This window comes from Salmo salar, chromosome 15, assembly GCF_965601325.2.
Source record: "Salmo salar chromosome 15, fSalSal1, whole genome shotgun sequence".
NCBI lineage: Eukaryota > Metazoa > Chordata > Actinopteri > Salmoniformes > Salmonidae > Salmo > Salmo salar.
The window spans coordinates 71124428-71138424 of record NC_138305.1 but is presented as its reverse complement, the minus strand read 5'-3'; the positions used below and the strand labels follow the sequence as shown (position 1 = coordinate 71138424).

The following is a 13997-nucleotide window of genomic DNA, read 5'->3' as shown; positions in this document are numbered from 1 at the left end:
TAAATACTTACAATCATCAAAACAAAAACTAGACAATCAGGCCCCCATTGATTTTGTTATAATAAGAACATAGCATTAGCCATATGGCAAAAGGTATTGCAGACAAATGTGCTTTAAAACGGCAACATTTTATTTCAGCTCCATTACAAAATGTGTAGATTTGCATGAAATTACAGCTTTAAAACGGCAACATTTTCTCTCTGCTGCCAAGGTTGTATTTTTTTAAACTTATTGTATGGTCTGTGTATGTTTTTTCACCGCCCAACCCATATGGTGGGTCAGGACTCAAAAGACACCTCCATTGGTGGGTCACGAAGCAAAAAAGTTTGGCAAACACCGGCTCTATCTATCTCCATGGCTTGTTGTTCACACGTGTATCTGCCCTCTCATTGGCTGGAATGGTTCCACCCGATGTCGCTTCCTCCCGCCTGCCTTCCATCTTTGAGGACGTGTATTTCCATTGTTAGAGAGGTTACTTGACTATCTTGTCAATATAGTACACAATCTTTGGCTACCACTACAAAGGTCCCATTGCATTGTGGGTACAATAGTCTCTCGCATCCCAAGTGCGCATGCTCCTTAGAAAACTCCATTATTTTTTTTGCACGGAATCTGCAAGAAAAAAATTGAAACCGTGAAATAGGGATTAAAAGGTGCATCAGCTACGCTAACTTTTTGCTTAACATACACCGACCTGATCGAACAGTGTCTGGAGATAAGAACTGAATAATTTGACGACACGATCGGACATCGGTGGGTCTTGGGACACTACAGAATCAAGTAAATGTCTGTCAATGCTAGCGAGCTAGCTTCGCCCCAAGATCATAGGCGCAGTAAAATGAAGCATTATTGCCCTTTGTTTTTAACCCGATGGGCAGATGTAGCTATCTAATAGACAGACGGAGATTTGATTGGTGGCGAAAAGACTGCATTGAAAGATTGATCATCGTATTGGCTGTCTAGATAAGGTTAACATCCGAAATAGTTTAGCGTTACCAAGCCAGTTAACTATGTGTTCTCCCGCGAGCTTACTGGAGAAGACTCCAAAAACTTAGAGCTTGTTTTAGAACAGAACGGTTGAATGCAATTCGCTCAATTGTTCGTTATCTAGCTAGCATGCATGACTAGTTATAAACCACAATTTTTCCAAGTTCTCATTATTAAAATGCTGCTATTTCGCACTGTGTCTATCAAGCTGTCACGAAACATCAGACTGCAACATTGGCTAGTTTACGTTAGTTGGCTAGCTAGTTGGGATAAGGCTAGCCCAACGTTGGATATGGGACCTTCTTCGTTGTGCATGTGATTTCGCTACTTTGCGTGTCGCTTTCTCCTGTAATATATTAGATAAGTATAGTGTGCATTTAGCTATTTATTATCAGGTTACAAATGCTGGGTTTCCCCTTCTCATTTCAACATCCAGCTAGCTATTTGATAATTCGCCACTGACTCAATTGAAATACAACTAGGCATATCCAAATATGCATTCCCTTCTATGTTTGTGTGGGTTACTGTAGCGATCAGAATTGAAAGATTCCTTTTGCTCAACATTTCATGTGTTTATTTAAGGGCTAACTAACGAGGTATATCTTTATCTTCAATTGCAGACATACAGTGGGCCCTAGTGTGAGCTGCAGCGTTTTGGAGGGGCTGACTTCTTGAAGTAGGGTCAGAAGACTTAGTTCTTGGAGAGTTCTGCGAGGCGTTGGAAGGGAGGTTGGCAGAGTCTGTTCTTCTCAGCTGACACCATGGCCTTCAAACGGTGGATACCATAGCCAATACTATCTTTGGCTTTTCAAAGATGACAAGGTATACCGGAGAAAACATAATATCCTTCCTCACTCATCAGGCATTCTCTGTTAGACTTTATGTTGGTTTCTATGAGTTGGACCTCTGGTTGTGTTTTTGGTGGGGAAACATTTGAAATCAGAATCTCAGTACAGTTGTCGTAATAGTTGTTCATTAAAGCTCTCATGCATTCATACTAGGGCTGGGACAGTACCAGTATCGTGATACTCGTTAGTACCGTGGCAAGGAAACAAAACATGAAGAGGGTTTAACATTTCACCATTATTTAACCAGGTAGGATAGTTGAGAACAAGTTCTCATTTACAACTGCGACCTGGCCAAGATAAAGCAAAGCAATGCGACACAAACAACAACACAGAGTTACACATGGAATAAACAAGCGTACAGTCAATAACACAATAGGAAAGAAGTCTATATACAGAGTGTGTAAATGGCGTGAGGAGGTAAGGCAATAAATAGGTCATGTTGGAGGTTTATAAATGACTAAAGAGTTTGATCTGCTTCATGTTTCAATTTTTTTCCATGGAAGAAATATTGCCATTTTGGGATCGTCACAGCCCTAATTCATACGACATTTGTTCCCGCCACTTCTATCCCAAAGGTGCTGCAAGGCGGTTTTTACAAAATGATGGGAGGCAGTGAGAGTGGCAGTGGAGACACGGATGGAGTCCAAACTGTGGCAATACAAGTCCCCATTGGCTGGCAGAGGAGAGTGGAGGACGGGCTTGTGGTGTATGTCAGGTAAGCAAGTTCAGTAACCGTTATAGTACTTGCTTTATGAACATTTCATCCATTATTCTATGTCTTATGCTATGTTATTCCATATTATATATTCAGACTAGTCTGGGTGTGTGTTGTCTTCATTTCCCAAAAGCTGGGCTAGAGCAGGGAATTGTAAAACCTATTTGATTTCCCTTCTCTTTTATTTAAAAAACGAATCTCCTGCATCCCTGTCCATTCCCACAGTCCAAGTGGCACGGTCCTGTCTTCACTGGAGGAAGTTAAGTCTTATCTGTTGACCGATGGCACATGCAAGTGTGGCCTGGAATGTCCGCTGGTCATCCACAAGGTAAAGTAGACCCTAACTTTTCCCTCTGCATCTCACTTCCGTTGTGTCACGACTGATTTTTGACTGCGGTTTGCTGAAGGTATGTCCCTTTATTGTCTCGGCAGGTGTTTAACTTTAGCCTAGGGGTCAAAGTTCAGCAGCGCAGCCAGCTGGTGGGGAAGGCAGAGCAGGACATGACAAAGCTCTGTAACCATCGAAGGAAAGTGGTTGCCATGGCAGCGCTCTGTCGCAGTATGCAGGCTTCACAGCTGCCCTATGTTTCCTGTCACACAGGTAAATATGAAAAAAATTCTAGATCTAATGTAACAGAAGTACTTTTAGGATATTGTACTGCTATTACCGGTTTTCATGGTGCTTTTGAAAAATTGCTCTCAGAAATGTAACTAATCGTGTTGGCTAGTTCTGTGACAATTATGGGATTTTGGGTAGCGATTAATTGTCATGCCAATGACCACAGTTATTATCACAGTAGTTTTAGTTTCTAGTTTGTAACGTATTATAATGCATCTTTGAAAATTTGTTACGACAAACCTAATGATTACAACACAGCTTTTGTGAAACCGTCTTAAAAACGAATGGTTTTGACTGCTTGGGACTTATTCAAAATAATCTTCTCCTCCCGACCATGCCATTCTGCTCGTAAAATGATTAGGCCTGCCAACTTTACCCTCTACACTTAAAAATGAATGAAAAAAACAACAATTGCTTTTGGGTAAACTAAATCTACTTGAAAATAAAGTTGAATTGAGACCATTATGACAATGTGTTTTTGTTTTGTTCATGGTTATTGTCCGTCGTTGTCAACTATACGACTATTGTGCCAGCCCTAATGTAGGTTTTTTTTGTTTGCAGAGGTCACCAGTGCCATTATGGAGAACCGAGATCCAAAGAGGATGAGAGTGGACAGGGAAGAAGAAGAACGTGGCACTTATCCCTCTAAACACCATCTAGTCCAGTCCAGGCCCAACAATAATCTCAACCACAACCCTTGTGGCAGTCCTAAATATTCCACCCAACTTGTGTATTCTTACAATGGTTCCTCACCCCTCTCACACGCTAGCACTAACTCTCATCACTCTCCTGAGATTCTGAAGAGACTGCCCCCTCCTCTCCATTTCCCTCCCACCACCTCTCAATTCTCCAGCTATGGGGCACCTCAGAGGTCCCCATGCACCCCCACGCCTCAGAACTTCAGTCAGGGTCAGAGGACACCCCAGACTCCGGAAGCCCCCAGATCTCCTCATTTGGGGCCCCTCTCTCCCCTTCCTCCCTCCTCCCCTGGGACACTGGGAAGGGGAGGGCAGAGCCACCCACATGGTATCATCATTGGGTCTCTCCTGTCCCCCTCATGTTCCCCCTCTCCCCGCCAGCGCTTACGTCACCCCTCCGCCTCTTCCTCGCTTTCTGAACAGGGGGTGGGAGGGGTGGTGCTGGGCGGCTACCCCCCCAGAAGGATATCCTCTTCTTCCCCGCACTCTCCTCTACCCGGGGGGTCCCCTAACCTCCATTTCCCCAAATACAAGCTCGAGGACATCTTAGAGCAGTTCAGGAACTCAGGCAACGCTAGCACTAATAATCACATCCTTAACCCGAACTCACTGAGCAACCAAAGCAATCCTCAGATCCTCTCTCTAGCTCTTGAAAAGGGTGAGAAGCCCACAAAGGCACCTGCTTCCGCCACCGGCTCAGGCTCAGGCATGGGGATCAGTGCTGGTCCTTCTGGGTTGCCTCTTGGACAGTTCTTGAACCACCAGAAGCAACCACACACAGCCTCGTTTCCTGCCAGTAGCCTCCTCTCGGCAGCAGCTAAGGCTCAGCTGGCCAGCCAGATGACCCACGACCACAGTTCCAATTCGGCCAGCGTCCTTAGCTCGGCCACCTCTCTGGAGGTCTCGAAAGAGTCTCGGCAGTCAAAGGTAACAAACAGCACTTTACACAACAACAGCCATCCCTCCGTCACTAGGCCCCTCCCTACAGCCTCCCACCTGCTTCTCCACCCCTGCGACACCCTCTCTCAGCCCCTAGCCTCGAGTCCCCTGCACCTCTCCCCTACAGACCGGACGTCCCATAGGAAGCGGCAGCGCCGTTCGCCCACGGTGCTCAGCATGCTGAAGGACTCCCAGGTGAGCGCTCTCAGAACCCCCGGCGACGTGCTCAACCTCTCCGCCTTGCACTCTCAACCCTCCTCTACCTCAGGCTCGTCCCACTCTGCCACGTCGGAGAACCACCTCCAGGGTCTGAGGCTCTCAGTCCGGCACTCCTGCCCGCTCACAGGGCCCCAGAAGCAGCCTGACGGCACCCTGGACTTCACTACAATCGTGGCGGGTCAACCGGATCCTCCCACCCAGCCTCTCTCCGCTCTGCTTCACCTGCTCAGTATGCAGAACGCCCAAGCCGCCGGAGCCCAGCCCGGCTCTGGACACGGTACAGGAGGCACGAGGCAGAGCCCCAGACAGTCTCCCTCTCCCTCCCATTTAAACATTAGACCGTTCCCCATGCAGTCCCCCTCTCATCCCTGTACCATGCAAAGCCTGTCACAGCCCCTGTCTCCCTCTCAGTCATTGTCCAGGCTTGGTAGCGCTAGTGCACAGTCTCCACATACGAAGGCCAGTCCCAAACAGAGACTGTCTCCCTCTACGGCCCTGTCCAACGCTCAGTCAGCACACCATCGCAGTAGCCCCTCGCCCACCCCACACACCCCTGATGGGCTACGGCAGGCCCAAAACCAACCTATGGATGCTGCCACCACCACCACCATACAGTCTCCCATGTGCCAGGCCTTGCCCGACGTCAGTGCATCAGTGGAGATTGAGAGCATATCAACACTAGGCCCTGGTCTCAGCCTGGGTCATCCTCCCAACAGCAACCATAGCACCACCGTCACCAGCTGCAGCAGCACCACCACCTCCCCCAGACCCCTTGATCTTAGTAACCACGTGCTGGCCCTGCTGGCAGCCTCCTCCACCACGCCTCTGGAGGAAGGGGACCTGGACACAACCACCGGCAACAACACTGCAGGTGAGGATGAGCCTTCACAATCTGTCTCTAACTAGGTGGAATCCACAGAATAGGAAAATTGATTCATTGTTCATTCGACTTTATTCATGTTAGTTGTTGTTGAGCACTGTGCGTTTTGAACAGTCCTCTCCCTCGCTCCTTTCATCCTGGTTCTATTTTATCCTCTCTAGGGGTGCAAGAGCCTGAGAGTGTTGATCATCGTAGCTCTACAGTGAGCAAACCCCCAGGAGGTTGCAGCCCCGGGCCCTGCAACGCCCCTTCCCTAGGGGACTCCTCCGGCTCCCTACCCTTGGCCGAAGCCTTCCCCTTCATGAGCCAGGAGCAGCTCCTCCAGCTTCTGTCTGCCACAGCCGGCCTGCCCTCCCTCCTGGACCCCACCATCCTGGGCTCCCTGCCCCTGGGCCTGTGGCTTGGTGGTCAGCAGGGTCACCTCCCCACCTCTAACACCTCACAGCAACACCATCAATTGCCCGATCATCATCAACAACAATCGGAACATCAGCAACTACTGTTACAGCATGAACAGCACCAAGAGCAACACCAGAAACAACAACAGACTGCCCATCTGAACCACAACTTTCCGTTTAGCTTGCTCCCCTCTCTAATGGGAGGTCAGGGAGAGCTGCCTCTCAATCTCCTGGGTCTGTTGAACCCACTTCTACCCCCCTCTGCCACCCTTACCCCAGGCCAGGAGGGTGATCTGGGTATAGGGGAGAAACTGGGCCTCCAGGCTCTCCTTATGGCCTCCCTGCTACTTGGCCAACAGCAGGCTGCCATGTTGCCCCTGTCTGGGCTGGGCCAGCTGAGCCTGGACCTCCCCCTGCAGCAGCAGCACATCCCAGCCTTGTTGGAGGGTTTGTCTCTGGATAAAGGCTCTGGACTCCTGGACCTGTCGTCCCTCCCCGGCCCTGGGCTCCTTGAGGCCCTCCAGGGCCTGCTGCCGCCAGCCGAGGGGCCCCTCCAGGCCCTGCAGTCGCTCCTGCTCCCCGCTCCTCTCCCTCCCCCGGGCTTCCTCTCCCTCAGCCCCACTCTGCTAACCGCTGCCCTGGGTTCTACTGACCTCCCTCCCACCCCTCAGCTCCCCCCACCCCAACAACCCCCACCTCAGGTAGGCTCCCTCCCTTATCTCAGTGCTCATACTCAGTAGTTTGCCCTTGTGAAAGAGTTACCACTATCTGTATTAGAGAGGTCAGTTGATTGTTTTGGTCCCGTCTCCATCCAGGTCTCAGCTTCAGGCCCTGATGGAGGGGTGGACACCCTCATCCCCCTGTCTGTCCAGGGGAAGGACAACCCTGTCCTCCACCAGTTACTGCCCACTCTCCTCAACCCAAGCCTACTAGGTTAGTCACAGCACCGTTCATTTCCATTGCTGTTAATATCAAGCGGTTTTGTTGCCTATTGATTCTGAAATAATTGGCTTTAAAAGTTCTGAACCCTCACCGGTTTGAACAGTAATTTTTATCTTGGATTCTTTTGAACTTAACACCATTATTTTGGGGCTGTTTAGAGTACTATATAGTTAGAGAATATTGAACAGAACAAGGCTATGTCATTAACTCATTTTTGACAAAAATGTTAAAAGAACCTCATAGTCCCAAGCCCTCGCTATGCTGAATCATAGTTAGTATTGTCTATTACATGTAACTCTCTGAATAGGGAATTATGTCCAACTGTGGGGAACAGCTACAACAAAGCTATATCTTGTAGATTACCCACATATTGATCATTCGGAAACCGTTTTGGTGATGACCCATGTGCCTCTGTAGGAGACCTGTCTGCTCTGACTAGCCTCCACAGCCTGCTGGGGCTAGGTGCAGGCCCTCTCCTCCTCCCCACCGTACAGACCTCTGCCCTGGGCATGCCTCTACTCCAGGGCCCTGATGGGGCCATCAACCTCCTCAACAACATTCAGGTACTTGTTGTATTCCGCTCCTGTCACAAGCCTTGTCCTGTGATTTTTTTTTTTTAATATCACTATTGGATGTTGATCACATCATCCGTTCCTCTTCCTCCTTCAGCTCAACATGGCACCGCCCTCAGAGGGAGAAAAGCCAATCTCCTTACAGGAAAAAGACAGCCCCGCCCCTCAGGAGGATATTCCAGCCAATCGGCTTACCCCAGAGGCTGCGCCCAGCCCCTGTCCCGTCCGTACCCCCGTGTCCCAGCGTGGTGAGGGCTCCGTGGGGAGCGTTCTGGACCCCTATGCCTCCTTCATGGACACCATCTACACCTCTTTCCTCCAGGTCAGTGCTAAAGAGCAAGAAGCAGCTCAGACTGGGGCGGACGTCCTCTGTGCCTTACCCCCCTCCTACCCTGGGGAGCACCCTTCCCCCTCCGCCCCCCTGTCCCTGAGCCCTCGCCTGGCCTGCTCCCTGAGGAACCCGGAACTGTCCCGGCTCAACTTGGAGGTGGCCCACTCCCCGGCTCAGGGCACCCCCAAACCCAGCAACGACGGCTCGTCCACACCCCTGCAGAGCAAGCCAGGGGTCCCAGAGGGTCGCACTAACCCCCCTCTGCCTCCCATCTACCTTGAGGAAGCCAAGACCGAGTCGTACAGCCAGGCTGTCACAGATAGGAATGGGGACAGACCCCAGGCAGGGGATTACCTGAGCCCCAGAGATGGGGGCAGCTGCCCCAAAGAGGAGACTGTGGGTCTGCAGCACATGGAGCAGGGCAAGGTGAGCCATAAGGATGTATTGTTTTACCGCTGCATTGCTAAAAATGCCCTTCCTCCACAATATTGCATATTACATAACATGCAGTGAAAGATTTGAGAGAGAATTTGTGCCTTATTGACTTCAGTGCCATTTTTCCCTTTCAGAACCAAACTGCACAAACGGTAGGAGCCAGGAGGGGCAGGAAGAGAAAACAAACGTGAGCTCATTTTGATTCTGTACATTAATCTTTGATAACGATGAGCACCGGCATTCTTTTCTGACTATCTTCTCAATGGTACTTATAACACTACCATTTTTTATTAGAACAATTAAATTGAATACCAGTAAATATGTATGTATGTGTGTGTATACAGTGCATTAGGGAAGTATTCAGAGCCCTTGACTTTTTCCACATTTTGTTACATTACAACCTTATTCAAAAATGGATTAAATATTTTTTTCCCTCATCAATCTACACACAATAGATAGACAAAGCAAAAACAGGTTTTTAGAAATTTGTGCAAATGTATTCAAAATTAAAAACAGATACCTTATTTACGTAAGTATTCAGACCCTTTGCTATGAGACTCGAAATTGAGCTGATGATCATCTCTAAGATGTTTCTACAACTTGAATGGTGTCCACCAGATTGTAAATTCAATTGATTGGACATGATTTGGTAGAGTGGCCAGATGGAAGCCACTCCTCAGTAAAAGGCACATGACAGCCCGCTTGGAGTTTGCCAAAAGCCACCTAAAGACTCTCAGTCCATTAGAAACCAGATTCTCTGGTCTGATGAAAATAAGATCGAACTCTTCGGCCTAAATGCCACGCATCACGTCTGGAGGAAACCTGGCACCATTCCTACAGTGAAACATGGTGGTGGCAGCATCATGCTGTGGGGATGTTTTTCAGGGACTGGGAGACCAGTCAGGATTGAGGGAAAGATGAACAGAGCAAAGTACAGAGAGATCCTTGATGAAAACCTGCTCCAGAGCGCTCAGGGCCTCAGACTGGGGTGAAGGTTCACCTTCCAACAGGACAATGACCCTAAGCACACAGTCAAGACAACGTAGGAGTGGCTTTGGGACAAGTCTCTGAATGTCCTTGAGTGGCCCAGCCAGAGCCCGGACTTGAACCCAATCAAACATCTCTGAAGAGACCTGAAAATAGCTGTGCAGCAACGTTCCCCATCCAACCTGACAGAGCTTGAGAGGATCTGCAGAGAAGAATGGGAGAAACACCCCAAATACAGTTGTGCCAAGCTTGTAGCGTCATATCCAAGAAGACTCAAGGCTGTAATCGCTGCCAAAGCTGCTTCATCAAGGTACTGAGTAAAGGGTCTGAATACTTATGTAAATGTGATATTTCAGTTTATTATTTTTAATAGATTTTCAAAAAAAAATGTTCTGAAGATTTCAAAAAAACAGTTTTTGCTTTGTCATTATGGGGTATTGTGTGTGTGTGTGTGTGTGTGTGTGTGTGTGGTGATGGGGGGGAAAAACAATTGAATCCATTTTAAAATAGCGCTGCAATGTAACAAAATGTGGATGAAGTCAAGGGGTCTGAATACTTTCCGTATGCACTATGTGTGTGTTCGACACCTTGTAGAGCATGCATCAATGAATTCAGGCTGTTCTGAGGGCAAAAGGGGGTGCCACTCAATATTAGGAAGTTGTTCCTAATATTGATTTGAACCCCCCCAGCCTCAGTTTGTCTGGGCATGTACTCTACAAGGTGTCGAAAGCGTTTCACAGGGATGCTGGACCATGTTGACTCCAATGCGTCCCACAGTTGTCAAGTATGACTGTATGTTCTTTGTGTGGTGGACTATTCTTTATACACACGGGAAACTGTCGAGCGTGAAAAACCCAGCAGCGCTGCGGCTTTTGACACGAACCGCTGCGCCTGGCACCTACTACCATACCCTGTTCAAAGGCACCTAAATCTTTTGTCTTGCACATTCACCCTCTGAATGGCGCACATGCGCATGCGGATTTAACAGGTGACGTCAAGGGATTGTATTGTAGCTTTCACCTGGTCAAGCCATGTCATGGAAAGAGCAGGTATCCTTAATGTTTTGTACACTCTCTGTGTGTGTGTGTGTGTGTGTGTGTGTGTGTGTGTGTGTGTGTGTGTGTGTGTGTGTGTGTGTGTGTGTGTGTGTGTGTGTGTGTGTGTGTGTGTGTGTGTGTGTGTGTGTGTGTGTGTGTGTGTGTGTGTGTGTGTGTGTGTGTGTGTGTGTGTATATATATATAGTGATATTAATTTCTTTGTGTGTCTTAGGCTACAGAATGTGCTGGAGGATTTCCGAGATCTGGACGCTCCAGCCCTAGAGGAACCTAATCCCACGGTAAAGCACTAGACCTTCTCGCAACTCTCATTTAACACAATTGGACCTTTTTATATCCGTGTGCGTGATATCAACTCAGTTGCCACGGCCTGTTTCTAACAGCAGTGCAGTTGTAATGATGACGTGTGTCTGTGTTGTAGGTGGTGCTGCTGAAGCCTGAGAGGACGGTCCGGGGCAGGAGGCGGCGTGGGGCCAGGTCCCAGAGACAGTGACTGTTTCCCCCTCACTGCCAACACCACCCCCTATCACTGCTTTATATTCTCCTGGCTCCCCCACTGTTTTTCAACTGCACTACTATATCGTCATGCCAACCTCTTACCTTTTTGAACAGGAGTGATCTAGATAAAACAAAAAAAAAACAATTCTGTGGGTACTTTCACTTAGGAGAACGCCTATCTTAAGTCTGTGGTTGCTTGGCGTTATTGGTTGAGATCCGTTATGATGTAAGTGTTAGAATTATGTCTACAAAACAACTGTACTGTTTCTCAGTGTGTTTACTGTGAGTCAGGATAAGAGTATCTACTTGAATGACCTACGTTTGCTCTCTGTTTTGAGATTGTGTGGTTTGTGTACGTTCAAGAGTGTTTTTGAGACGCTAGATGTTGTCCCTGACCACAGATCTAGGATCTGATAACTTAACCCCAAATCCTTATGAGGATACAAAATATATCTAATCCTGGACCTGAGTTGTGGGGCAACTTATACCAACGCCTAGAGATGCCTGCTGTTGCTGAGCCCTTTCACTGTGGTAGTCATACAGTATGTGTACCCAGAGAGAGAGAGAGACCATGCATCTGTGCCAGACAGTCTCAGGCTTCTCTGCAGACAGACACACGATTACCCAACACATAGCCTAGGTGTGGAAACAATGCAATGGCAAAGTAATAATTCCCAATCAGGGGGTGTATCACAAAGCAGGATCAATGATTTAGCCAGCAAACTCTCCAGCCTAAATCGTATGAAGCCATATTTTCAAGTTCATGAAGATAATGTGAAATGGGCTTGACTTGACACTACTAACAACCCACATTCAAGATAAGCTTTCAGGGTAGGAGGCTTTTTTCCCCCCCCAGTTTTCTTCTAAAAATGACACACCCAAATCTATCTGCATGTAGCTCAGGCCCTGAAGCAAGGATATGCATATTATTGATACCATTTGAAAGGGAACACTTTGAAGTTTGTGGAAATGTGAAAGTAATGTAGGAAAATATAGCGCATTAGATCTGGTAAAAGATAATACAAAGGGAAAAAAACATGTTTGTATTTAATTGTTTTTGTCTTTGAAATGGAAGAGAAAGGCCAATAAATGACTTAGGAATCTAGGAGCAATTTAGATTTTGCCCACTAGATGACAGCAGTGCATGTGCAACATTTAGACTGATTCAATGAACTATTGCATTTCTGTTCAAAATGTTGTATCAAGACTGCCCAAATGTGCCTAATTGGTTTATTAATACATTTTCAAGTTCATAACTGTGCACTCTCCTCAAACAATAGAATGATATTATTTCATTGTAATAGCTACTTTAAATTGGACAGTGCAATTAGATTAACAAGAATTTAAGCTTTCTGCCCATATCGTATGTCGTGGGAAATGTTCTTGTTCCTTACAACCTCATGCTAATCACATTAGCCTATGTTAGCTTAACTGTCCCGCAGGGGCACACCGATCCTGTAGAGGTTTTAATGTATGAGCTCGATCTGGTGGTCATGTTTTGTGATACACTCCTCAACATATTCTCTGTGTGATGTTTAGCAAACAATGTACATTTCAATTATTTCCTTTCACGGGAATGACTGAAGAAATAGTGTGTTGAGATATACATCCAAGTCAACAATTATTGGCACCCTTGGTAAAGATATGACAAAAAAAAATCCTAATCCTAATACTGAGCTATTGTATGCTCCAAAATGTTTTAAAATTGTATTATTTTATACAATTGGAAACACAGAGATTTTGTTTGGTAAGAAATGTTTTTTCTCAAAGATATGGGTCAAACTTATTGGCACCTCGGAATTCAATTGCCTTTTTTAAAAAATATATATGTTTTTATGTGATTGGAGAACACATTGGTTTAGCCCATTTCTCCATACATAATCTTTCCAGATCTTTGATATCTTTTTGTCTGTTCTCATTGCCTACCCTCTTCAATTCAAACCACAGATTTTCAATGGGATTCAAGTCCGGAGACTGAGATGGCCATTACAATATGTTGTGACGTTTGTTCAACAAATTCTCTTTCTCTGAACAATTTGTATTAGTATAAAAGAAATATAATTTCCCATGTTTTTTAGCATACAATATTGCTCAGTATTTGTATTTATTTTATACCTTATTTTTTGCCCATCTTGTGTGGGTTTGTAACGCAGTGTTTTTTTGGTGGGATAGAGTTATACTTTCTTTGTCCTTCAAATCGCTTTGCTCTGTACACTATCTGCCAGCCCAGTAATACTGGCATCTCTTACTGTATTTAAATAAAATGAAAAGAAGCAGATTATGCAATTTCTACACTTGGAGATTTGTAAATATGTACAGTTAATGTGTTTTATTTTGATTTTATATTGTTAGAGAGACAACAACGAATTGTGAATTTTGGGGGGAATTGTAATTAAGTATTTTCTCATACCCTTGCTTTCAATACTTATGTTTAAAGATTAAATTGTGGACTGTGGCTTTCTTTTTATATGGGAGTCTTTTTTTTATTTAATATTAAACTATTTACAGAAAATGGGCCTTCTTTTGTGTTGGTATTTGCAACTAATAGTAGGCTTCATCTACTGAATTGTGTCTAGCAAACATCTTATTTGCAAATTCATGCTTGACACAAGTGGAAAAGGGCCAGGAGCCCAAACTCAGCATTTGATCAATAATTTCAATTGCTTCCCATCGGTGATGTGACGAGCTTACATTCCAGTAAGACTTCATGAGGGAGAAAATAAATGAAGGTGCTTTTAGGGCTACACTTCATTAATGCATGCAAGTGGGGGTAAACACGTTAACGTCAATGAAATTGTACGATTTAGGGAACATTATTCAGTCCTTTAATAAAAACATAGAAACAATTCAACCTTTCATCCATAAGACGTTATA

At 46.2% G+C, this 13997-nt stretch overlaps 1 protein-coding gene across 3 annotated transcripts; it reads left to right on the top strand.

The window, feature by feature from the left end:
• Window positions 1–550: 550 nt before the first annotated feature.
• LOC106571956 (uncharacterized) lies at window positions 551–13635 on the top strand. Of its 3 annotated transcripts, none has more exons than XM_014145565.3 (13): window positions 551–753; window positions 1608–1809; window positions 2411–2550; window positions 2776–2878; window positions 2983–3151; window positions 3731–5896; window positions 6067–7004; window positions 7119–7236; window positions 7663–7808; window positions 7915–8574; window positions 8718–8770; window positions 10840–10906; window positions 11047–13635. In XM_014145565.3, exons 3-13 carry the CDS (start codon window positions 2435–2437, stop codon window positions 11116–11118), a joined length of 4608 nt encoding a protein of 1535 aa, XP_014001040.3. In that variant the 5' UTR covers window positions 551–753; window positions 1608–1809; window positions 2411–2434; the 3' UTR covers window positions 11119–13635. The 3 variants fall into 3 exon arrangements, with proteins under 3 accessions (XP_014001040.3, XP_014001043.3, XP_014001042.3); XM_014145568.3 differs by having other exon boundaries at window positions 552–653; XM_014145567.3 differs by having other exon boundaries at window positions 629–780.
• Window positions 13636–13997: the final 362 nt, after the last annotated feature.